The following is a 24,139-nucleotide window of genomic DNA, read 5'->3' as shown; positions in this document are numbered from 1 at the left end:
TTTGCATTCTTTTCATTACTGGGTAGGCTGAGGAGTTTTAAAATGTTTTTAGCCTCTTTTGTTTTGTCTATTCAATGAGTTTTCTTTTTATTTTTGCTATTTTGTCTGTGTGATCTTGGTATATATTTCATTTTGTATGAGGTTTTAAGCAATTTTAATAATTTATCATCTTCTTATCATATCCTTTGCCCTACCTTTGTTGTTTTTGTTTTTGTTACTATGTTTTCTTCTTTTAAGTAAGAAGCTTTAAATTATTATATGGTCAGTAATACACTTTTGTATTTCAGTCTCCTTTACATGGATGGTGAAAGTCCTTCCCATTTAGAGGTCAGATGCATGTGTGTGTTAATTAAATTCTCCTTTGTGCTTGTTTACCATTTAATTCTTTGATCATCTGATTGGTTTGTTTTCTTTTTTTGTTTTTTGAGACAGAGTCTAGCTCTGTTGCCCAGGCTAAAGTGTGGTGGTGTGATCTCGGTCCACTTCCACCTGTACCTCCCGAGTTCAAGCGAGTCTCCTGCCTCAACTTCACGAGTAGTTGAGATTACAGGCACGCACCACTATGCCTGGCTAATTTTTGTGTTTTTACTAGAGACAGGGTTTCACTGTGTTGGCCAGGCTGGTCTTGAACTCCTGACCTTGTGATCTGCCCTCCTCGGCCTCTCAAAGTGTTGGGAATACAAGTGTGAGCCACCCTGCCCAGCAGATTTGTTTTCTTTTTATTGAGTTTTGAGAGTTTTTTATGTTTTCTGGATGCAAATCAGAGATTCCATTTGCCGATATTTTCTCCCAGTCTGTGGCTTTTCTTTTCATTGTCTTAACAGTTTTTTCTGGAGAGCAGAAGTTCTTAATTTTGACTCTCTATGCATTTTAAAGATCTGTATTGCTCTTCTGGTGTTGTGTCTCAAGAATTCTTTGCCTAACTTAAAGTCACAAAGATTTTCTCTTCTAAAAGCTTTATAGTTTTTAATTCAAGTTTGTGATCCATTTTGAGTTCGTGTAATTGGTTCTTGGTATGTACTTTTCTTATGGGCCAACCAATTTAATTGTGAAAGATTTAAAGAAATGATTTTGCAAAAGAAAGTTAACACAGAACTGTCACCCTTCGTGGTGTGGTAAAGAGGAAGGAATGCTTTCCTCTTAGAAGATCTCCTTTCACAAGATGCAAGATAGTACACCCTGCACATTCTGCTGTCATTGCCATCAAAATCCCTTTCAAAACACTTAATAAGGAAAATGCAGTAGTGTGCATCAGTATCTTTTGTCTGCTTTTTAAATCTTAAAATGGAGGTTGTTTCTGGGTGAAATACACACTGAATATTCTTGGAGTATATAAAAATCAGCCCTTGTATCGGTTGGCCTTAAAAGTGAATCTTACTTTCATTTTCTTCAAAAGCTAATACTGGTAAGTGTGTTCCTTCTGGTTTGGAGGTAGTATTATTATTTTTTTTAATCCAGGAAGGATGAATTTACATATCATTGAGATATGGAAACGCTTTAATTAAAAAAAATTATAATTTCACAATATAAAGTTTTAAATTAACAATACTTCACATTAAACTATTTTCAAAGGTAAATACTTGACTGAAAGCCACCTGACAGTTTGACGAGCTTTTTAAAGCTTATTAGTTTTTTAAGTTGAATTTTATGGAGACTCAGGCCAACAAAGTTCAAAATGATACGGAGACCTCCAAAGCACTGCTTTTGTATGCCTGAAAGGCACCTACTCAATGAGAAGCCAGCAGCAACTCAGCAGGGTGTATTTTTATTAGGATGGCTTAGCTGGCATAGAACAAAGCTGGCTTTCAGCCAAACGTGGTTCGGCAAACAGCTCTGCCCTCCAGACTGTCAGTTAACTTCTGGGCTTACAGGCGCAGACACCTGGTTTGTCAGATTCTAAAGCTGAAGCCTTGGCACCTGCGTAATGTATGTGAACCTTCCTTAGGTGTGAGAGTGTTGGGTTCTCAAGCCACATACTCCTAAGGTGATGGTAGCTTTAAAACCAGGCTAAGGTCTGGACTTATTCTGTCATTTTGGAAGATTTCATTCACTTAAGGAAGGAAAAATTCCCCTCCACCCTGGTTTTTAATTTTTTTTTTTTTTCTTTCAGAGACAGGGTCTTGCTGAGACCCTGACTGCAGTGTAGAGGTGAGGTTATCTCACTGCATGCAGCGTCTTAACTCTTGGGCTCACCTGATCCTTCCATTTTAGCCTCTCAAGTAATTGGGACTAAAGCCCACACCACCACACCCGGTTAATTTTTGTGTCTTTTTTTGGTAGAGATGGGGTCTCACCATGTTGCCTAAGCTAGTCTCAAACTCCTGGCCCAAGGGTTCTTCCTGCCTTGGCCTCCCAGAGTGCTGGGATACCAGGCATGCAGCACCACACCCAGCTAATTTTGTATTGTTAGTAGAGACAGGCCTCTCCATGATGGTCAGGCTAGTCTTGAACTCCTGACCTCAGGTGAACTGCCTGCCTCGGTTTCCCAAAGGGCTTGGATTACAGGTGTGAGCCATGGTGCCCGGCCTAATTGTCTTTCTTAATTAGTCCTTTTTTTGGTTGAATTTTTAAAGATTGTGCTAAGATTCATATTGCATAAAATGTACCATCTTAGTCATTTTTAAAAGTATGCTTTAGTAGTGTTAAGCATATTTAAATTCCAGAACTCTTTTTATCTTGCAAACCTGAAACTCTGTATCCTTCAAAGACCCCATGTTTTTCCCTCGCCTCAGCACCTGGCAACCACCATTCTGCTTTTCTGTCTCCAAGAATTCAACCATTCTGGGTACCTGTTAGAAGTAGAATCATGCAGTTCTTGGTTTTTGGAGACTGGCTTATTATCATTCAGCATAACGTCTTCAGCATAACACCCATGTTGTGCCATGTGTCATAATTTCCTTCCTTTTTAACGTTGAATGATAATCATTGATAAGTATGTGTTACATTTTGTTTATCCTTTTATCCATTGATGGGATACTTGGATTGCTTCCACCTTTTGGCTCTTGTGAATGATGCTGCCATGAACAAGGGAAAGGATATGTTTAGTTTTCCTTAATATTCTTATCCCTTTGGTGCCCTCTACTATTACTACTGGGCACTAGTAGATATATTAACGCTATTGGTAGTATTTGGAATTCTGGCATTTACACTTTTCCTTGGTGTTCCACAAAGCCCCATGAGTTCCACTGTGCGTGTTTCCTGAACAAGTTTCAGATCCAGCCTGTAGATGGGATGTTTCTTAGCCAGATTCAAATTCCTAGGTTCTCTGGCAATGTTGGAGGTCAGGCACACTAGACCCCTGCTCCAGCAAGGCAGTGATTAGCTGGAGTGGAGTAGTGGCCTCCCTTCCTGGATATGTGTGTTCTGCCTGCCAGTCAGCACCATCTCATATTATCCTACAGCTGACTTCCTGCCCTGTTGCCCACCTGCTTGGGCCCAAAGCCTGTTGAGTTTGCAAAATATAAAAGTTCTCAGATAATTTGTATGGCTTATTAGGGAAACCTGCAGTCCTTTCCAAAAGAGGAGCTGGGAATATGACTGCTTTGTAGATGGATGTCCTAGGATTCTGGGTGAGAATTCTTAATTCCCCTCATGTAGGAATGCCACAGAGTGTACCTTTGTGACTTAGTACTTTCCTAGTAAAGTATGCCTTTCTTAGAAAAATGACTACAAAGTCAGATGCATGTAAATGCTTTCAGCGGGGTTGACTGATCACCTGCTATAGGCTGGGCCCTATGTTAGGTACCTGGGGATTCCCTTCTAGTACCTGTGTTCCCAGGGAATTGAATCCTGGTCCCCCACATGGCTTTTGATGATACTCATACTGTTAATTCCAAGAAAGGCAGAGTAGGGAGACACTGTACATGAAAGGAGTAGCATAAAGTTGTTGATTTTTAAAAAGTATTATGAATAGTCTTTTCACTTTCAGATGGGATTTTTGGTTTGCTAGATTGTAGTTATCCTAATTTTGTGGAAGTTCTAATTTACATTAGAAGAACTAATGTAAATACCATCCGGTGATTGAGAAATTTTGTATTTGTGTTGTTTTCAGTTACTTGCTAGTTATCTTTTTGGTGAGTCTTGGGATGGGCATTATTGGAATAGAATGGAACATAAACTTTGAAAAAAAAAAATCTGTTGCATTTTGTCTAGACTGTGCAGCTACCCAGTGGATCACTGCTGAATGGAACAGGGAAATGACAGATCCTTGGGCCTCAAGTATTGCTATTCTTTGGAACTGGTCATTCGCTAGAACAGTGTCCCTGTGTATCCTTTCCATTAGGTCCTTCTCACACAAATTTTGCTGCCTTTGTTGCATCTGTTAAACAAATCAGTTCGTTACATTGATGACACCTGTATATTGTACAGAATTGTGATGTGCGTGTGTGTGTGTGTTTGCATGTTTGCCAAATTTGGAAGCTTGTGACTATCTGAAGCTCTTCTTTTAACACCTTTTGAAGTTCAGCAAGGATCAGAACCCGGCATGCCCCAAGAATGCACCGTGTTTTTTGAAAGTGTGCTCTTTCCTTTTGTTCCTAATCAGTAATTACAGGCCCTTAATCGTACCTCTGGAGGAGATGCAGAAGTCAAAGATATAGGAGGAATTAGTGAGGCGGACACAGGCTCGCAGCAGTGGTGGGCTGAACACAATAGCACAAGGACTAATGCAGTTGCTGCTGGAAGCACTTTATTCCTATCACCGACCCTCTCCATTCCTTAGATGTCATGAATGGGGTGTTCCTCCTCCTTTAAACCATTTATGTTTAAAGAAGCTTCTGGGCCAGCAGGGCTTTTTGATTTTTGTGGAATGGTGAGAAGTCAAAAAGAGAAAGACTGAAACTGACACAATAGCCCATCTCAGTGCCTCTGCAGGGACCGAACTCAGTGGCTGTCATGTAACTACAACATAGGCTTACTTTCATTAAATATTGTCTGTTTCTCTAGTCTGGGTGTTTTCCTTGCATATTAGTTCTGAGTTCTGAGTGCTAAACAGCAAAAGGTGTCTTTGACAAGATAAGGTGGCAAATGTTGTTAAACATACCTCCTTGAGAAAAGTTTCAGTATTTTTCCCAAGAATGATGTCAGAGTTAGGCTTTGCTAGTGCTGCCCTGGCATGTGGCTGGCAAAAAATATGTCAGTGGAGCTCCACTTCTGTTATAATTTCTGTTCATAACTTGAGATGATTTTATTAGGTGGTGGGAAAGTGTTTGTATTAACCCGTTAGCATCATTGAACTTGGAGTATTCCATCTCTGTATTTATGTTACAATTCCTTTGATTGAACCATTATTTTCTAATTATTTTTAATCAGGAAATGAACCTGACTAAATGCAAAATTAAGTCAACACACCTAAACAGAGAATTCCAAGGAGCTAAGTAGCTTTTGAATACACAACTCTGTGTATGCCAGCACAGTGGTCAAAGTGTGAGAGGGAGGACTCTGAGATCCTTTCACGGGTCCATGAGGGCGAATGTATTGTCATCATAATACTGAGACATTATTTGCCCTGTTTGCTGTGTTGATGTTTGCACTGATTACGTAAAAGCCAAAGTGGAAAAAACTTCTCACCTTTAGCAGGAATCCAGGTGGTAGCAGCAAACTATAGTAGCAGTCATTGCATTATTCACCTCCATGCACTCAATTTAAAATGTCAGTTTCACATAGGAATGTTTTGATGAAACAGTAAAAATCATTAAATCTCGACTGTTAAGGACATCTTGTTAATATACCGCATGATGAAAAAGTACATGTAAAGCATTTTTGCATATCCAAGTGCAATGAACATCTGGTCAGCTGAAGGAAAAGATCTCATGTGCAGTGGGACTCTATTCAAGGCCCGAAAGAACTGCACAGAAATCTTGAACGCACTGTTTGTTGTCGGTGGTGTCACTTTGGCACTATTTTGTGTTTATTGTAGATAAAGCACCACATGGATAAGTATATTAAAAATGTTGGGAATCGAGGGTTTTCCTTGGTGGTGGAACGGCGATGCTAATGTGGGATGAGGGAGCAGAGGAAGAAGCATCCATGTTGGATTTGAATTCACAGTGTCACCATCAACTTGTGATTTACGTATTTACAATATCCTTGCTCTGTCCAAAGAGCCTACAAGCAATGATGCTTCATTAACAAAGAGGTACACCGTGTTCTCCGAACTTGGTTTTTGGATGCCATTTCCAAGAAAGGTTCCAGGGCTCCTTGGAGCAATGGCCGATTTGAAGTCTGGGACAGGAAATGCGCACGGTTAGCTGGCCATGCTTGTTGTGTAGAAAGCAGGTGTTGAAAGACCCCTAGTGCCATGTCAGAAGGACAGAAGATGACTTAAAGGAGCTCCCAATGACCAAATTTGGGACAGTCAGAAAGAAGTATGACAGTATGGATTTTAACACATTGAATAATAATGTTAAAAAAGTCCATGGGATATACATGGTAGAAGAAAAGGGGGAGAGTGAAAGAAACACTGTGTTATACAAGAATGCCAGCTACTTTATAAAGGAGAGAGAGAATTTGAAACTTTGTGTTTTGCAGCCCCTTCACATAGTCATTGATTCAGGGGTGCACTGGCTCACGCCTGTCATCCCAGCACATTGGGAGGCTGAAGTGAGAGGATCACTTGAGGCAAGGAATTTGAGACCAGCCTGGGAATTTGAGACCAGCCTGGGTAACACAGACGCTGTCTTTATTAAAATACAAAATTTAAAAAAAATTGTCAATGGGTGTTCAAACTGTTGAGTGAGATGTTATTACGGAGAAGGATATTCACAGAATCTCAAGTATCACTCTGCATATTCCTTATTAGTAACGAGGGAGAAAGTGTGTCCTTTTTTTTTTTGTTTTAAAAGCGAAGAAGAATTCAGGCTGATTCCACCTTAACTTGTTGACCAAGCAGCAGCACTGCTAAAAAAAGAGACAGCCAGACTTTACAGGCTTTCCAAAGGAAGAACTTCGAACCCTTAAGTAGTCTTGGCAAAAGCTAGCAAACTAGAAGTGAGCCTCCAGATTCAACTCCCAAATTATAGAAAACCCAAATGAGCCTGTTAAACACCACCTTGGGCTGCAAACACACACACACACACACACACACACACACACACACACACACACTTCGGACTTGGGCAAACTCCACAGTCAAATTACCCAGTTTCTTCGAAAATAAACTGCAAGAGAAAAAAAAGATAAAGGAGCGATGAGAAGAGATTTATGAGGCATGTTGATCAGTGTGTGACTTTTATTTGGATCATGATGCAGATAAACTAAGCTTTTAAAAAATGAGGCAGAAGAACTGTGAACACAGACTGCGCATTTGATGATGCTGCAGAGTGACATGGTACTGTGTCTATGGTTGTTTCACAAGAATTTGGAAGAAGAGGGGTTGGGTTGGGATACAGGGGAAGCATAGTTAGCCATGGGCAGATAATTACTGGGAGGATCAATGTGTGCTCATTAAAATATCCCATCTACTTTTGAAATATCTTTGGAAGTTTCTACAACGAAAAATATCTTAAAGTTACTAATTAATAGTGGAATAGCTTGACATTTTGTGCCCGCTTATGCAGTGCATTGAGAAGTACATGTCACATATGTAGAATTGGTGCCAAAAATATGTAACCTGAATCTAATCATGAGGAATCACTCAGATAAGCTCAGAATACATGACATTCTACAAGGCAGTTGTCGTAGTCTAAGAAAAAGTCAGTGTCGTGGAAAACAGCAAAAAACAATGTCATAAAAAACAATCAAATGCAATACAAAACCTTGCTTGTGTGGCTGTTACTGTTTCCAAAAAGTTATAAAAGACATTTTGGGAACAGTTGCAGATATTAAAATGTAGAATTACAGTAACTCATACTGTTAAATTAATGTTAATTATGTTTGCTGCACCAAACATAATTAACATTGGTTCTGTGGGTGCTGTGGGAGAATGTCCTCATCCTTGGGAGATACATGCTGAATTACATTAGGGCCAATCAATAAAGTGTCTGCAAATTACATCAGTGTGTGGATATATATGAATGAGGCTGGCTCCTATTAAATGCTGTTTTCCTAGGTTAAAAACAGCCAAAGATCATCACATGCCCATGGTTCAACTTAATACTCGATGAAAAAGAGAAAGAAGGCAAATGCAGTGACAAATAGTGGCTCTAGATAATGAATTGACAGGTGTTTGTACTATTTTTTTCACCTTTCTGTGTGTTTGAACTTTTTGAAAACAAAGATTTGGGAGAAAATAGTCAACTTAAAAAATGAACTCCAGCAGCTACATATTTGTGGATTAACTGTGCTGACTGTGTCCCCTCTGGGGTCAGTCGTCCCCCTAATGGCAGTTAGATTTTCTTGGAATTCATTTCCAACTACTTAAGTTGACTTAAATATTGAAGAGAAGGAAAGCTACTTATTTCACTGCATGAACTTTCTACTTTCTGAGTCACCGTATGACAAAGAAGAGAAAAATAAATAATGTAGGTGAACATTAAGAAAAGAGCTTAATCATATTTTATGGCAACCATTTTATGTAGATGACATTTAAAGATGCATCCGCTGTGGGAGAAAAAAAAAGATCATTGGTTCTCAGAAAAAAAATTTTTTTTTGGTCAGGAGATCAAAAATGTCTTCTCTCTCTGGTTTTAACATTCTCTGTAAAAGAGGGTGTATGTCTAGAATTTTAAGTTTTGTCTCCCCCTCTACACACCCCTTATTTTGCCATGAGGTCTTAGCTGAAGCGTGTTTTACTCAGGGTTACTGGGGACTTCTGGGCAACCATGGCAGTTAGATGAAGTGGTGAGATCTCTGCTGCCCTCCAGAAAATGTCCCTAAGTGATTACCAAGAACCCCTGGTTTAATCCTGCCTCTTTTGAATCCAAAACAGATCCCTAAAGAAGTGGCTGATATCTTTAACGCCCCCAGTGATGATGAAGAGTTCGTGGGCTTCCGAGACGATGTTCCCATGGAAACCCTCTCGTCAGAGGAGAGCTGCGATAGTTTTGACTCACTGGAGTCAGGGAAACAGGTATGGATGCTTCCTTCCAAGCAGATGTGTTCATCTGGAAGCCTGAATCTTGGTTGGGATGTTCTTTTATCTGAACATAGTGTGAGATTGGTGATAGCAGTTCATTGTCTAGCATTTTATTTTAGAAATGTTATGCCTTCCTGTTTTAAAAAAACTGATGAAACAACCTAGTTCTCTTTGCTGTGTTAATCCTTTTCTGTACCATAATTCAGGGATTTTTAAAAAAAAATAAAGGGACCTCACATGATCAAGTGCATTTTCTTGGCTGCCTTGGGCCTGTAACCTGCAGCGACGCTGTGTTCAGAGTCTTCCCACAGAGGCGAGGCTGCGGCAAGCCATGGGGGATCGTGTGGTTACTGGGAGATAATTGCACCTCTGTGGTCCTGTGGTGCCATTCTGTTGGCACGCCACTCTTGGAATTGCTGGGGAGAGCCTTATTCTTGCGTTAATGACTTTGATCTCCAGCACGCACAAGTTACAGTTTTCTGAGAAGTAGATTCCTGGAGGTTCACATTGTGTGCTAGTAGTAGAATGGCCAATCAGAATCTCTACCCTTCAGTGGCATTTTCTTCTGAGTTGATTGCGGCACTCAGAAGTCTTCATTCTCCCGTGACCATGGCTTCTCCAAAAAGGCAGCAAATTAAGCCCACCTTGCTTCTACCTGGCAAGTACAGGAAGGGAAGCAGTGAATTATATGTAAGTGAAGTACCCGCTTTATGCAGGACATTTTAAGTTCTGGCCTGGGTGGGAGCTGTGCTTTCCAAGATCACCAGGGGCTCCCTGGTCTCTGCCATCTGAGTCTCATTTAACATCTCCACAGCACTTGATCCTACTAGCCACGTCCTTCTAACCTGTGGATTACTTCCTCTCTGTTACACACCTTTTGCTCTTTTTTCTTTCTTTCTGAGATGGAGTCTTGCTCTGTCGCCCAGGCTGGAGTGCAGTGGCATGATCTTAGCTCACTGCAACTTCCGCCTCCCAGGTTCAAGCAATTCTTCCTGCCCCAGCCTCCTGAGTAGCTGGGATTACAGGTGCCAACACACCCGGCTAGTTTTTGCATTTTTTTTTTTAGTAGAGACGGGGTTTCACCATGTTGTAGGCTGATCTCGAACTCCTGACCTCAGGTGATCTGCCTGCCTCGGCCTCCCAAAGTGCTGGGATTACAGGCATGAGCCACTGCACCTAGCCTGCTCTTTGGTAATGTCGCTTATTTTTCCTGTCCCTAAATGCAGATGTTCCCTGAGGTTTTGTCTTCAATCTTCTTACTTAGCCATCTTGTCTGTTGTCTCGCTTTGAGCTGGTACTGTATTTTGTGGAGCTTGTCTTCTCTCTTCAGCCCCCGGTGGTTTCTGACTACCAGTTGGACTGGTTGCTAAGGGAGATCTGAAACTCACTTTTCTTTCCCTTGGTTGTCTTTCTGGCTTCCCCCTTTCCCCATCTTGATCTCCATCTTTTGTTGTTCTCGACCCTCCTTCCCCTCTTCCATTTCCCCAGCGTTCGTCCGGGAGTTGATGAAACTTCTGCTGTGTTCCTCCTGTTTGTCCTTCCCTTCCTTCTGCAGCTGCGGAAGCCCTTGTAGCTCTTGCCTGAATGCTCATCCCTTCCTGCTAGGATCTGTTCTAGGACTGAGCTCCGGTCGGCTCCTCCCTGACTCAGAGATTGCCCAGCCCTCTATCTGATCACAGTCAGGCAGTGGGGAGAGTAGAGCCTGCCGGATCCACCTTGAGGAGCATTTGAGCAGGGCAGAACATGTCTAAAGTGCCAACCACAGAGCCTGGCAGGCACCGGGCTTTAAGAAACAGAACAGCTGCTTCTGCTGCTATGACGACTGCTTTTGAAGTCAGGTCTGTCCTCGCCAGGGAGGAAAGTATGCCAACTGCTTTTCATACAGATACTACATTTAATCCACGGACGTCCCAGGAAGCTGCCGGTGGTGTTACTATCCCCATTTTGCAAGTGCTGAAACTGACGTTCGGGAAGGTGAAATGACTTGCCCAGGGCCCCACATCTGGGAAGTAGCAAGCTGGGATGTTCCAAATCCAGGGCCGCCACTTCGCAGCCTCTTACCCCGCGGGGCCTCTTTCCTACCTGCTGTGCTGCAGGGCACAGGAACTGCATTGACATTCTCATTATCCACTGTTCTGCCCTTTCTGCCCACTGGTCCATGCTGTTCTTCCTGCCTGTCTGCTCTCACCATTTTTCTAGCCTCTACCCTGGCTCACATCCAGTTACGCTACTTCTTCCATGAAGTCTAACTGGGTTTTCTTTCCTCCGTGTGCTGTATTACTTGAGTATCCCTTAGAGCACTGACCCTCACCAGGATTATTTGTGGACCGGTCTGCCTCCCTCTTAGACTATAAACTCTTTGAAGAAGCGGAGACTCCTACTTGAATGGTGCTTTCTAGCGTCCCTGGCTCTGACTTTTTGTCCTCATGTATCATCCCTTTCCTCTCGTTTCAGGCTCCACCTGACTGTATACAGTGAGCACGGGGCGGGGTTTGTTTGCAGGGCGCAGTTGAAATGGGGTGCTTGTCTGCTTGTTTGATTCAACAGGCCATTGCTCTCCAGTCTGTTTCTTCTTGTCACATGGGCTTCAAAATAAAAAGGTTATCCACCTAGGTTAGCTTTTCCTCTGATGCGTTATTTGCTGATGGTCCTGATCAGGGTAGATGACCAAGGCCCCTAGCATAATGCCCAGAATTGATTTTGAAGGAGAATCAACCAGTGCCAGAAAGCAACTAGCAGTGCAAGGGTTTGTAACTAAGAATGCAGTGGAACAGTGTTGAGTGGAGATTGATGTCCTATAGACCCATGTGAAAAACAGTGTTTACACACTTTGGAGTAAAGAAACTAAAGCATAGGCCTCAGTTCATGACAACAGTAAGTTGTTTTTCTCTATCAGGACTGACCATCATCTCCCAGGCTGCCTATTGCCCTGTGAGGCCAGCACACAGGACCGAAAGAACCAGAAAAAAAATGGAAGACGGGAACTCACTGCTTCAAGGCTTGGTCTGTTCTCTTCAGGGCCTAGGCAGGGGCTTTAAGTAGTTGATGAAAATTTACACACAGAAATACGCCTCCAAATCAGCCTGCATGGGCTGCCTAAGGCTCTGTGAGCCAGATGTTTCCTGCACTGAGAGGCTTCAGGTGCGTGTTGGGTTTCCTTAGCAGCAGCTGTATACCATTCTTCCTTAATAATCAAGCCCTGGCCTGCTACTTCCCTACCCTGACCCCACACGCACAAGATCCATTTAGCCAACAGAAGCTGTGTGAACTTGCACACAGCATGCGTATGCTAACTCTGGTCTCCCTTAAATACGATTTGAATTTCACTTTAAAGAAACTTCGCTTTTGTGTGTGCAATTTTTCTTCTTCAAGCAGCTGCATTACAGCTATCAACAAAGGAACAAAGTAATTTAGCTCTGAGCAGACTCACTCCAATTACCCATAATAATTCATAGGAGACATTTTTAAGTGTACAGAATGCTAGATGGAGACATTTCTTTCTGTTTGCCCCCTGTAAGTTTTTCTACTTGTCCATTATGTCTGTTTTTCTCCAGAGATATATGAGCTTGAAGAAGTGTATAATTACAGTCGAGGAAAGGCGGCGGGGGAGATACAGATTCTCAGCCAAGTGTGGTGTTAAGAGGGGTCATTGCTCTATCAGGGATGGCGGGGAAGAGATGGCAAAGGAAGCTGGGACAGACTCGAGCCCCGATGAGGCGTGGCAGCCTGGCAGGAGGCTGGTCTCGCAGGTCTCCCGTTGGCCTACAGTTGTTTTTTTTTTTTTTCAAGCATACTGTTAAGAGAGCTGGGTTTCCTTCTTTGCACTATTTCAAAAGAAAGAAAAAGTCATTATTAGAAAATGCCTTTTCTTAGAGTCACATTGCATCTTTCCTTCTGCTCACTTGACACCTTGCCACGGTTGCTCACCTCTCACCTCATGCAGAAGAGAAGTTCTCTGGGGGTGACCTTGGGTGAGCTTTCCATCAGGCGTGTCTGGTCATGGAGCAAGTCTAGGCTCTCTGGTCATGGGTAGTGAGGGCTGGGAGAGGACTCAGCCTTTTCCTACAGGGAAACTCGCTCTTGGTGAACGGGAGGCATGCTCACCCACTTGGAGGAGACTCTGGCTTTTGAAAGGCTGTTGGAAAGGGAAGCCAGCATGTGGGAGGGAGCCAGGTTTTCTCCTCATGTCTTCTTTCCATGTGTTTTGGTTCTGTGGGAAAGCAGACGTTTCTGGGTGCCAGCTCTGGCAGGAGAAGCTGAATTCCATGAGCACTTACCAGTCACGTTAGAAGCTGATTGAGACTACACCCATGCTGATTTTTAAAAACTGTCTGATTTGTAGGTCTGAATTTTGTAAGCTTTAGAAAACGTGTATGTATATAAAATATACATGTATGTATATGGGTTTGAGACAGGGTGTCTGTCACCCAGCCTGGAGTGACAGTGGTGTGATCTCGGCTGCAACCCAGGCTGGAGTACAACGGTGTGATCTCCGCTCACTGTAGCCTCGACCTCCCAGGTGTGGGTAATCCTCCCACCTTAGCCTCCTGAGTAGCTGGGGACTACAGGTACACGCCACCAGACCCAGCTAATTTTTGTATTTTTTGCAGAGACGAGGTCTCACTATGTTGCTCAGGCTGGTCTTGAACTCCTGAGCTCAAGTGATCTGCCTGCCTTGGTCTCCCGAAGTGCTGAGATTATAGGCATGAGCTACTATACCCAGCCAGTGTTTTCTTTTTTTTTTTTTTTTAATTGTGGTAAAGTATGCATAACATGAAATATATACCATTTCAGCTGTTTTTGAGTGTACTGTTCAGTGGCATTAATTACATTGACAGTGTTGACCATCCATCTCAGAAGATTTTCATCATCTGCATCAGAAACTCTGCACCTGTTCAGTAGCTCCCCATTCTCCCCTTCCCTGGTAACCTCTATTCCACTTTCCGCCTCTGATGTATGTGTGTGTTTAATTTAGCAGGATATGCGCTTTCATTCCAAATACTTCACGGAAGAGCTAAGAAGAATTTTTATAGAGGACACTGACTCAGAGACTGAGGATTTTGCAGGATTTACACAGAGTGATCTGAATGGAAAGACTAACCCAGAAGTAATGGTAATAATTAAAACGGAAGGGATGTGGGTGGTGATGTTTGTCATCCTGTTTTCTGCATTAGAGTTCCACTTGTAAGAAGTCACTTCACGAGTAAAAAGATACTACTTTTTCTTACATATTTATCTTTCAAGCTAATTAACATAACCTAAAAAAAAAAAAAAAACCACGCTCCTAGAAGGCTAATCCCTGGTCCACCAGTCCATTATCCTCTTAAGAGAATCTTCCCCTTGTTGCTGTGGGGTTTGGGGATGTGTCCCAGGCATCCTTTATCGTCCTTCTCAAAAGGAGCCATGCACGGTGGCTGTAATTTCAGCACTTTAGGGGGCCAAGGTTGGTTGATCATCTGAGGTCAGGAGTTCAAGACGAGATTGACCAATATGGTGAAACCGTGTCTGTACTCAAAATACAAAAATTAGCTGGACCTGGTGGTGAGTACCTGTAGTCCCAGCTACTCGGGAGGCTGAGGCAGGAGAATCGCTTGAACCTGGGAGGTGGAGGTTGCAGTGAGCTGAGAGTACACCACTGCACTCCAGCCTGCGTGACAGAGTGAGACTCCCTCTCAAAAAAAAAAAATTAAAGTAATTTATCTCAGAGTTTTCTTGAGATTCTTACGGTGTGTGAAGTGATCGTTTTTGGTTTGAAGTCAGTGTGGCAAAAATTTGGCTGTGGTACAATTTTGGTGTTCCCCGTGCACTGTGGATTTGGATTTGTTATGCTTTTTTAGCGTTAAAGATGACCTACCTGGATTCTGGAGGGAAGTCTACTCTCAGCACTTCCTGTGAGCAGACTTATTAGTTGATCTCTTCATGTTATTCTGCACAGTTAGGCTAGTTGACTGCCCAGCTGTGTTTGAATCTTAAGGTAACTTTAAGGCACAGCCTTTGGATTTAAGTAAAGAACACTTAACGCTAACTAAAAATAGCATACATTTATGCCAAAAACAAAACAAAACAAAACAAAACAAAACCAACCAACCATGCTGTTTTCTTCTTCAGTATGAAGATGGAACTTGGGGTTTAAGCTTCTTCACAGCCAGAAACTGCTTAGGACTAACTTTTGGCACAGAGCCTAGGTAGAGGTATAAACAAGCCGTGACTCCTAGGCTGGCCTTGTCCCTCAGCTGTCCTGGGAGAGGACTTAAGAGTATAAAAGCCCTCGTGGTAGGCTGCTTGGTTTGATGGTGACTTTTTGCCATGAATAGCAATGTAGAGCTGTGCTAGCCTGGAGGCCCCAGCTCTCCTCTGGCTCTCTTTGCAGAAGCTGTTTGTGTGGCGGGTCATCAGTTCCGGCCAGAAAGTCCTCAGTTGCTTGCCAGCAAGATACTAAGATCCTTCTAAACCCCTAATGGGCATCATGTCTTAGCGACTGACTTTGTCTTCTGTTGTTCAGTGAGGTGATGTTGGGTTCTTTGAAGCATTTGTGTTTCTAGTGAGAGAAAGTGAATTTCCCTCGAAGTCTTCCTTCCCACCCGCCCCATGTCTGTGGACTGCGATGTGTTACATAGATCATGAGACGGTGTACGGTTCAGCACAGGCCCCTGCAGATTTTATTTTAGAAGCCAGTGAGAAGAAAACCATGGTTGCCTCCCAGCCCAACCTCCTGCCCACCCTTGTGGGAACTGGAGAGACCCTCTCTCTTGCTAAATGGGATATTGCTGTCACCTTGGTTTCCAGGGATCTGTGGGCCGGATGTGACATAGCCACATCCACGTGCTAGACTGTGCTTTACTCTCAGGTCTGATTCTGGGCTGCTGTGGACAGTTTGTTCTTCCCTTCCTCCAGGCCTCTGTAGTGAGCGGTTCCACGTCTGTCTGTGGTAGAGAGGCGCCTGATGATGATACGGATGGAAGAGAAATGGATCAAAACAGAAGTTCTTCCCTGACAGTGTCCCCTAAAATTGAGTTCCTTTGCACTACACTATTTTGAATTCTGAAGCTACTAATGTGGAAAGTAATGTGGAAAGGTCAGGGTATTAAAAAAATAGAAAAATCAGTGCCGTACAGTTTTATTTCTCCCTAGGCTTGGTGTGGCTATACCAGGGTTGGCAGTCATCTGCATTTTCTTTCTTCCTCTGTCTTATTTCTAACTCTAGTCCAGCTAGAATTTGGTGGGGGGGGTGATGGTGGTCACTGGCGAGGAAGTGGAGTCCCTGAACTGAGTCCTGAGTCCCTCCTGCTGCCACTCCATGTTCTCGGTAGATTTTTGGAATTCCCAGATAGCGGTTCCTTAAGTGGTCACGGAAAGATGCCCAGAAGATGTCCTGAATCTCACATACCACTGCTAAGAGTCTCATCACATGTCACTTAGGTGTTGTGACCCTGTTACTGCCTTCCATACTAAGTTCTAACTTGTAAAGCGGAGCAGTGTTTGAGTGCTGGAGACCTATACCATGTGGAACTTGAAAACGTAGGGGGAGGATTTCTTGAGTTGACCAAGTGCTGTGTTGCTACAACCTGTAGAGCTTTCTGACTTGATTTCACCCCATGGCTCTGAGGGTTCCAGAGAAAGGAAGGGTGCCCCTTGACTGAGGACCCAGTGGCAGGTCATCAGCCTGTCCTGGGTCACTGCCCTGAGGTGCAGTCAGATCTCTTGCCCTCTTACTTGGAAGTCTGGTTCCTGCTATTTGAGGAGACCAGTCAGCACTTTTTCCCCTTAGCACCATTGCTTGTCTGCAGATCACATCTGTCGTGTATACCCTTTTCTGTGACTATCTCTCCTCTTGCTGGTGATCCTTGGTCTTCCCATGGTGGAGGAACCCACCCTGTCTATATTTTGCTTACAGCCTGATGCTCCAAATGGATCCAGTTCTGTCATGGGTTTTATGGTCCATAGTTCAGTAGTAGATTGCCTGTTCTTTGATTTTATTCATCAACCAATGTCTTGCACATTTAAAAGAAATTCAGAGGGAACTCAAAATATGAAAGGGAAGCTTTTCATTTCTCATACACTACCAAAGTTGTTTTAAATGCATGTTTTTTTTGTGGGTCTAAAACGGTGTCTTTGTGCTTTTTCTTGCTTTTATTTTATTAGCTCGTGGAGTCAGATTTGAGTGATGATGGCAAAGTATCTTTGGTGAGCGAGGAAGAGGAAGATGAAGAAGATAAGGCTACCCCAAGAAGAAGCAGGTCTCGAAGAGGTAGTATTGGTCTTCGAGTAGCCTTTCAGTTCCCCACTAAGAAGCTGGCCAACAAACCAGATAAAAACAGTTCTTCTGAGCAGCTGTTTTCCAGCTCACACTTACAGAATGAGAAAAGAGCAGTTCTTGGAAGAAAGAAAGGCCGTCGACAGGTGATGCAAAGGGAAGATTCTACGTCTGAGTCTGAGGACGACTCTCGGGATGAGAGCCAGGAGAGTTCGGATGCTCTGCTGAAAAGGACCATGAACATCAAGGAGAACAAAGCCATGGTGAGGCTCGTGCGGGGCGCCCTGGGAGTGGGCTCCAGGCTCTGGCAGCAGTTGCTGGGCTCCCAGAACCACTTTGCTCCTATAGATACTGCTGTTGCTTTGGCATCTGTCAGGAAAATATACTCTGGGTATTGTGTATCCTTTTGTGTATCCTTTTGCTTTTCCAGAACCCAAAGCAACTATTTACATGATCAGCTCTGGTTTGGGAACAGAGAGACTCCCTAGGACAATTTTTAGCCCCTCCATCGTGCCACGAACTAATGCTGCTTTCTCTTGACCACGCTCAGTTCTGAGAGTATAGTGTGGTGGTGGGGATGAGATGGGCTGAACAATTGGCCTGTTCCCAGCAGAGTAAAGCAGGGGGAGTGGGATATCACTGAGTCCGTGGAGGAATTGCAAGGAGCAGATTGGGCAGGTAGCTTTTCACCTAGAAACTACTCTTCTGTGATGACTGGCCTTGGTTCTAAGACATCTCAAGGAATGGAAGAGGTTTCGGAGTTAAAAGGACCTCAACGCTGTTAATTCACTCTAAAATGTCTTCATTAGAACAATTAATAGAACAAGGCGAAATCTTTGTTAATATATTTGGTTTTGTGCGTGCCTGTAATCCTAGCTACTAAGGAGGCTGAGAGAGGAGAATTGCCTGAACCCAGGAGGCGGAGGTTGCGGTGAGCCGAGATCGCGCCATTGCACTCCAGCCTGGGTAACAGGAGCAAAACTCCGACTCAAAAAAAAAAAAAATATATATATATATATTTGGTTTTTCTGTATGTAATCAATTACTGTTAATCTGATCATTGTAGAGAATCATTGTTTGCTTCATAATTGTTTATCGACAGAATTTTTTTTATAGTTCTACCACTTAACGCTTTTAGCATTTTGGTGTTTTTTAAAATCTTTTCCTTTTTAAAAAAGAATGACATTTATATGTCTAATATAAATGACATTTATCTGTCTAATATAAATTACTTACAAAAATGGAATGCCTACTTTTGGGTTAATTTTATCCTAAGAAACATTTTTACTTAGCTAAGGGAAATTTTCAGGACTGTATCCATCTGCATCTTTAAGAGCTGGCTGGGCACGGTGGCTCACGCCTGTAATCCCAGCACTTTGTGAGGCCGAGGCAGGTGGATCACGAGGTCAAGAGATGAGCATCCTGGCCAACGTGGTGAAACCCCGTCTCTACTAAAAATACAAAAATTAGCTGGGCATCTTGGCGCACACCTGTAGTCCCAGCTACTCGGGAGGCTGAGGCAGGAGAATCGCTGGAACCCGGGAGGCAGAGGTTGTAGTGATCCAAGATCCACTGCACTCCAGCCTGGTGACAGGGCAAGACTCCTCAAAAAAAAAAAAAAAAAAAAAAAATTAAAAATTTTTTTTTTTTTAGTGACACTCATATAATTGTATAAACTAAAATGAATCCTAATTAAATTATCTGGCATATTGATGCCTCTTATTTGATGTTATTATCCATTTAGGAATATGTTCGTAAATTACTTTTATTGATGAGAAATTAACCTATTTAAAAAATCAGAGTTTTGGAGCTCTAAATAAGCATTGAAATAATCTAGTTGAGCTTCTTCTTTTTTGAACATCCTGAAACTTGAGACTAACATGTACAAAACGAATTGACACCACCTTGGATTAGCCTTCAGGTCAGGTTTGGAATTTCATGCTCCAGGTCTGCATCCAGACTGTTTCATTCAGGACTGTTTCATAGTGTTGTGTTGTCCTTACCCGTAAGGAATAGGCTAGTGTTCATTCACATGAATGATGACATCAGCATCACAGGTCTGGAGATAAAATCTTCACATGTGAGGTTAAAAGTGTAAGTGTTGTGGGTTACATAACCTATTCAAGTTAGGTTTCTTACTGTAGCAGAATGGAAGACTTGAGATAGGTGTTGGATGACCTAGCCCTGGAGCACTACTTATGTAAAATTCTTTCTTTTGTTCTGAACTTCAGCTTGCTCAGTTATTGGCAGAATTGAACTCAATGCCAGATTTCTTCCCGGTACGAACCCCGACCTCAGCTTCTGTAAGTAGAACTCCTTATAATTATACCCATACTGATACATGGTGATCAGCCACCAGATGGCTTTTGTTCAAGAGTCCCCATTTGCTTCTGTCTGTGCTCTTGATTTCAGAGGAAGAAAACAGTGAGGCGGGCCTTCTCAGAGGGACAGATCACACGGCGCATGAACCCGACCCGGAGTGCGCGGCCTCCTGAGAAGTTTGCTCTAGAGAACTTCACCGTCTCAGCCGCCAAATTTGCAGAAGAATTTTACAGTTTCCGAAGGAGGAAGACAATTAGTGGGGTATTTTCTGACGAATAGATGATTAGTTTTGTCTGAGTCACTGTTGCTCCGGACGTGAATGCACATTGCTCTCACCCAGGGCTGGTTCTGATCCGGCGGGTCTGCAGCAGCTGAGAACTCGCATTGCCATCTGGTCCCCGGTGATGCCGTTGCTCCCGAGAGCACACTTGGAGAAGCAGTGCTGGTCTGAGCTGGCGGTCACAGAGAGCCTTTATCCAAGCTGAGCTGAAAAGCAGCCCATTTGTTAGGACGCTGCTTTGATCTCTGCGGTAGGCAGTAAAGGCCTGTCCACAGCTCCAGTCAGCTTTGTGGTTTCCACTTCGTGGAAAAGTACAGTGATTCCTCTTTGCTTTTCTGTTTTAGGCCTTAGACCAGGCGTCCCCAAACTACAGCCCGCGAGCCGCATGCGGCCCCCTGAGGCCATTTATCCGCCCCCTCCCCCCCCCCCCCCCCCCCCGCCGCACTTCGGGAAGGGACACCTCTTTCATTGGTGGTCAGTGAGAGGAGCACAGTATGTGGCGGCCCTCGACAGTCTGAGGGACAGTGAACTGGCCCCCTGTGTAAAAAGTTTGGGGACGCCTGCCTTAGACATTTCAAGCGCTTTCAGTTTGGAGGGAAAAACTTTGGACCCATTTGTGGGTTTGGCTGTTCAGTGTGGTTCATCTCTCCTCAGAGTTCACAGCAAAGAACCAAAAACCTTGAGTTTCTCCTCTAAGATTGTATTGCCTTGCTGAGAAGGAAGCTTGGCAGGTAGCAGAATCTCAGTAAATACGGAAATGAAATGGCTGCAGGGAAATAGAAGAGGGACTGGGTTAACATGAATGGGGCTAGACCTTTTGAGAGTTTAAAATATGTACAGTTTTTTATGACTGCTCAAAACAGCTCACTCTAGGTTCTGCTTGTGTTCATTGTGCAGGGGAAATGCCAGGAGTACAGACGACGTCACCGTGTATCTTCTTTTCGGCCAGTGGAGGATATCACCGAAGAGGACTTAGAAAATGTTGCCATAACTGTTCGAGATAAAATCTATGATAAAGTTCTGGTAAATTCTGTATTATGAGTAATCTGCATGATTGCCATTCTTATTGGGAGTCTAAGGCATTGGTATTTGAAATCTCACGTGTTTTTAAGATGGATCAGGGCTTATGCCATCTCACCAAGGGCTCAGAGCCAGGCTCTGAATTGGAGGGTCAAGGGTCAGCTGTACCTGGGAAAAGGGGGTCAGCTTAGTGCAGTATTTCCCATTGGGACGGTGTGCTCTCTTACAAACCTGGGAGAAGGCAAGGGTATAGTTTAAAAGAGATTTTGCACGTAACTGTTATGGTTTAAATATTGTATAGTTTTATGTTTTAAATACTGGAAAAAGATAGTGTATTTTGGGGGTAACATAACCGTAGAAAATAACGGTTGGCAGAATGTCTGTGGTAGAAAACCGGTTAAATTTCTTCTAAATGGTGATTTCGAGGGAAGCTTTATATTCTGCTTTTGTATGTGTTCTCTAGATAAGTAGTGCGACACTGTCTTAAGATAGTATTAAAATGCTTTACATTTAGTTGCCAATATTTTAAAAAGAATAGATTCACATTGAAGATATCCAGGTCTGCAGAGCTAAGGTGGAACCGAGGTGACGCCATCCAAGGCTCATTGCTACGCAGTCACCTGTCAGGGGCTCGGCCACCCTTGCCTTAAGCTTTTCCCTGGTCTCTCTTCCTGACAGTCTGATCATTTCAGATGGGGCTCTGCTCTGCCTTATCTGACCTCATGTGCTCCTTGGCCCTAGACCTGGGATGCTTACATTCTAGAGCGGTAGTCCCTAACCTTTTTGGCACCAGAGACCAGTTTTGTGAAAGACCATTTTTCCATGGATTTGGGGGGACAGAAAGGGGATGGTTTCAGGATAAAACCGTTCCACCTCAGGTATCAGGCATTAGATTCTTAAAAGGGAGCACAACCTAGATCCCTTGTGTGTGCAATTTACAATAGGGTTTGTGATCCTGTGACAAGCTAACACTGCCACTGATCTGACAGGAGGCAGAGCTCAGGCAGTAATGCTCAGTCACCCGCTGCTCACTTCCTGCTGTGCATCTATCTCAGTTCCAAACAGGCCACAGACTGGTACTGGCCTGAGGGCTGGGAACCCCTGGTCTAGAGACGATGCTATGGTTCTTATTAGGAAAACAGTCCTGCTTGATTTGAGGAGACAGGTGGTATTTCTTCATGCACTTGGTAATGCACCTGATGGCATCTGGCCTGAAATGGGCATCAGCATATCCCTGAGTTCACCTGCTCACTGCCTTCACCCTCTAGGGTAACACGTGCCATCAGTGTCGACAGAAGACCATCGACACCAAGACGGTGTGTCGGAACCAGGGTTGCGGTGGTGTGCGGGGACAGTTCTGTGGACCATGCCTGCGGAACCGCTATGGGGAGGATGTCAGGTCGGCCTTGCTGGACCCGGTAGGTGCAGGGTTTATATTTGTCGTAAATTGTATGGGCGAAGGAAGCAAGCCGAAGTGGGGCTCCTGGGCTCTCACTGGGAGCTCCAGAACTTGGGTTTTTTGCCTTCCATCTGTACCTTAAAGCTCCAGGGAAAAAGAAAAATAGGGACTCCTGGAAGGAGAGCAAGCTGACCAGTGAACATAATTTGTTAGATTTTCCATTGTCAGAACAAAACTTGGTTACACTTGTCTAGCTTTGTACAAGTAATTCCTGTACCCTTCCTTCAGCAAAGTGATTTCCCTCTGATTTTTTTTTTTCTGGGCCAGGCTGAGACGGGTGTAGATTGCAGTATAGATTGTGTTCTGTGTGCCCGGCACCGTGCAAGTGTTGCTCACTCTATCATAAATGTTTAATCCCGTGAAATACGTGTATAACCCCTCTCTGCCTCAGTAAATGAGACATAGTATCACGGTTAGTAAGCACGACCTTGAGCCTGGGGCAGTCGTGCTACCGAGTATGACCTCTTAGGCAACAGTCACGGGGTAAATATATCATCCTAAATTGACAGACGAACGTAAACTGCTGCTCAGGTCAGGTTAGTCATTCAACAAGCACACATACTGGAAGGGCTGAAATTCACACCTTGATCTTTTGGAAACCTTGTGCTCCTAAACCATGGCTGACATTCTGGGCTGTGACGTGCACGCTCACACAGGGCCCTATGCTGGGCCAAATGCTGGTGAAATTCTCCATAAGTTTTAAGCAGGGGGCCCTGAAACCCATTGTTGTTCAGTGTTTGCATGTGACATGGGGTGATGAGCCTTCCTGCCTCATGAGGAATCCCCTGCGGCGTAGACTGAAAGATGCCATGTGATTAAAAGTTGGGGGAGAGGCCAGTCTGGATCCAAATCTCAGTTCTGGCCAGAGCCTGCAGATAGGGAAGTTTCTGTTGTCATCTCTCCGTTAGGATTGGGTGTGTCCTCCCTGTCGTGGGATCTGCAATTGCAGCTACTGTCGGAAGCGTGACGGCCGCTGTGCCACGGGAATCCTCATTCATCTGGCCAAGTTTTATGGTTATAACAATGTTAGGGAGTATCTGGAGAGGTAAGTCTCTAGTAGTTTACAGATCTTGAAATCCCCAGGCCGAGCAAGAGAGACCCTCTTGGACCGATTTTTATAAAGCACGAGTGCCATTCTGCATCTGTTTGCATTGGAGAAGCTCAGGCCTGATATTTTCCCTATTAGGGAATGTTCTCCTTTGCTAGATTTTTCAACTCCACGTGGCCTTTAACCAAGATTTTTTTCTTGAGGTGTATGTCAGAAATGGAAGGAGTGGCCGGGCGCGGTGGCTCACGCCTGTAATCCCAGCACTTTGGGAGGCCGAGGTGGGTGGATCACGAGGTCAAGAGATCGAGACCATCCTGGTCAACATGGTGAAACCCCATCTCTACTAAAAATACAAAGCATTAGCTGGGCATGGTGGCGCGTGCCTGTAATCCCAGCTACTCAGGAGGCTGAGGCAGGAGAATTGCCTGAACCCAGGAGGCGGAGGTTGCGGTGAGCCGAGATCGCGCCATTGCACTCCAGCCTGGGTAACGAGCGAAACTCTGTCTCAAAAAAAAAAAAAAAAAAAAAAAGAAATGGAAGGAGTGAACAAGGCAAGCTAAGGAGAAATGGCACAGTCTATGAAGAGCCAGAGGCAGCCCTAACCCTAATGCGCAGAGAAAGTTGAGGCAGTGTGCACTTTAGGGTGAGGAGACGGAATGTGAGTGTGTGGGAAGTCATGCTTAGGGCATACTCGACCGGAGGGTGTCTTGTTAGTGATGCTTCGAATGGCAGGAGATCTGGGT

The 24,139-nt window shown here is 43.9% G+C and overlaps 1 protein-coding gene across 3 annotated transcripts in view; it reads left to right on the top strand.

The window, feature by feature from the left end:
* CDCA7L (cell division cycle associated 7 like) overlaps window positions 1–24,139 on the top strand; it is a 41,385-nt gene that overhangs the window by 15,533 nt on the left and 1,713 nt on the right. The window contains exons 2-9 of one of the 3 annotated variants that reach the window (XM_039472732.2): window positions 8,867–9,007; window positions 13,992–14,126; window positions 17,156–17,530; window positions 19,499–19,570; window positions 19,680–19,850; window positions 20,767–20,892; window positions 22,158–22,307; window positions 23,257–23,393. In XM_039472732.2, the coding sequence (XP_039328666.2) occupies window positions 8,867–9,007; window positions 13,992–14,126; window positions 17,156–17,530; window positions 19,499–19,570; window positions 19,680–19,850; window positions 20,767–20,892; window positions 22,158–22,307; window positions 23,257–23,393 (1,307 nt within the window). Of the gene's footprint in view, window positions 1–8,866; window positions 9,008–13,988; window positions 14,127–17,155; window positions 17,531–19,498; window positions 19,571–19,679; window positions 19,851–20,766; window positions 20,893–22,157; window positions 22,308–23,256; window positions 23,394–24,139 lie in introns of all 3 variants that reach the window. The other 2 variants (XM_039472731.2, XM_074379603.1) reach the window with 2 other exon arrangements.

Source organism: Saimiri boliviensis, chromosome 10, assembly GCF_048565385.1.
Source record: "Saimiri boliviensis isolate mSaiBol1 chromosome 10, mSaiBol1.pri, whole genome shotgun sequence".
Lineage (NCBI taxonomy): Eukaryota > Metazoa > Chordata > Mammalia > Primates > Cebidae > Saimiri > Saimiri boliviensis.
This window is presented reverse-complemented; position numbering and strand designations above follow the sequence as displayed.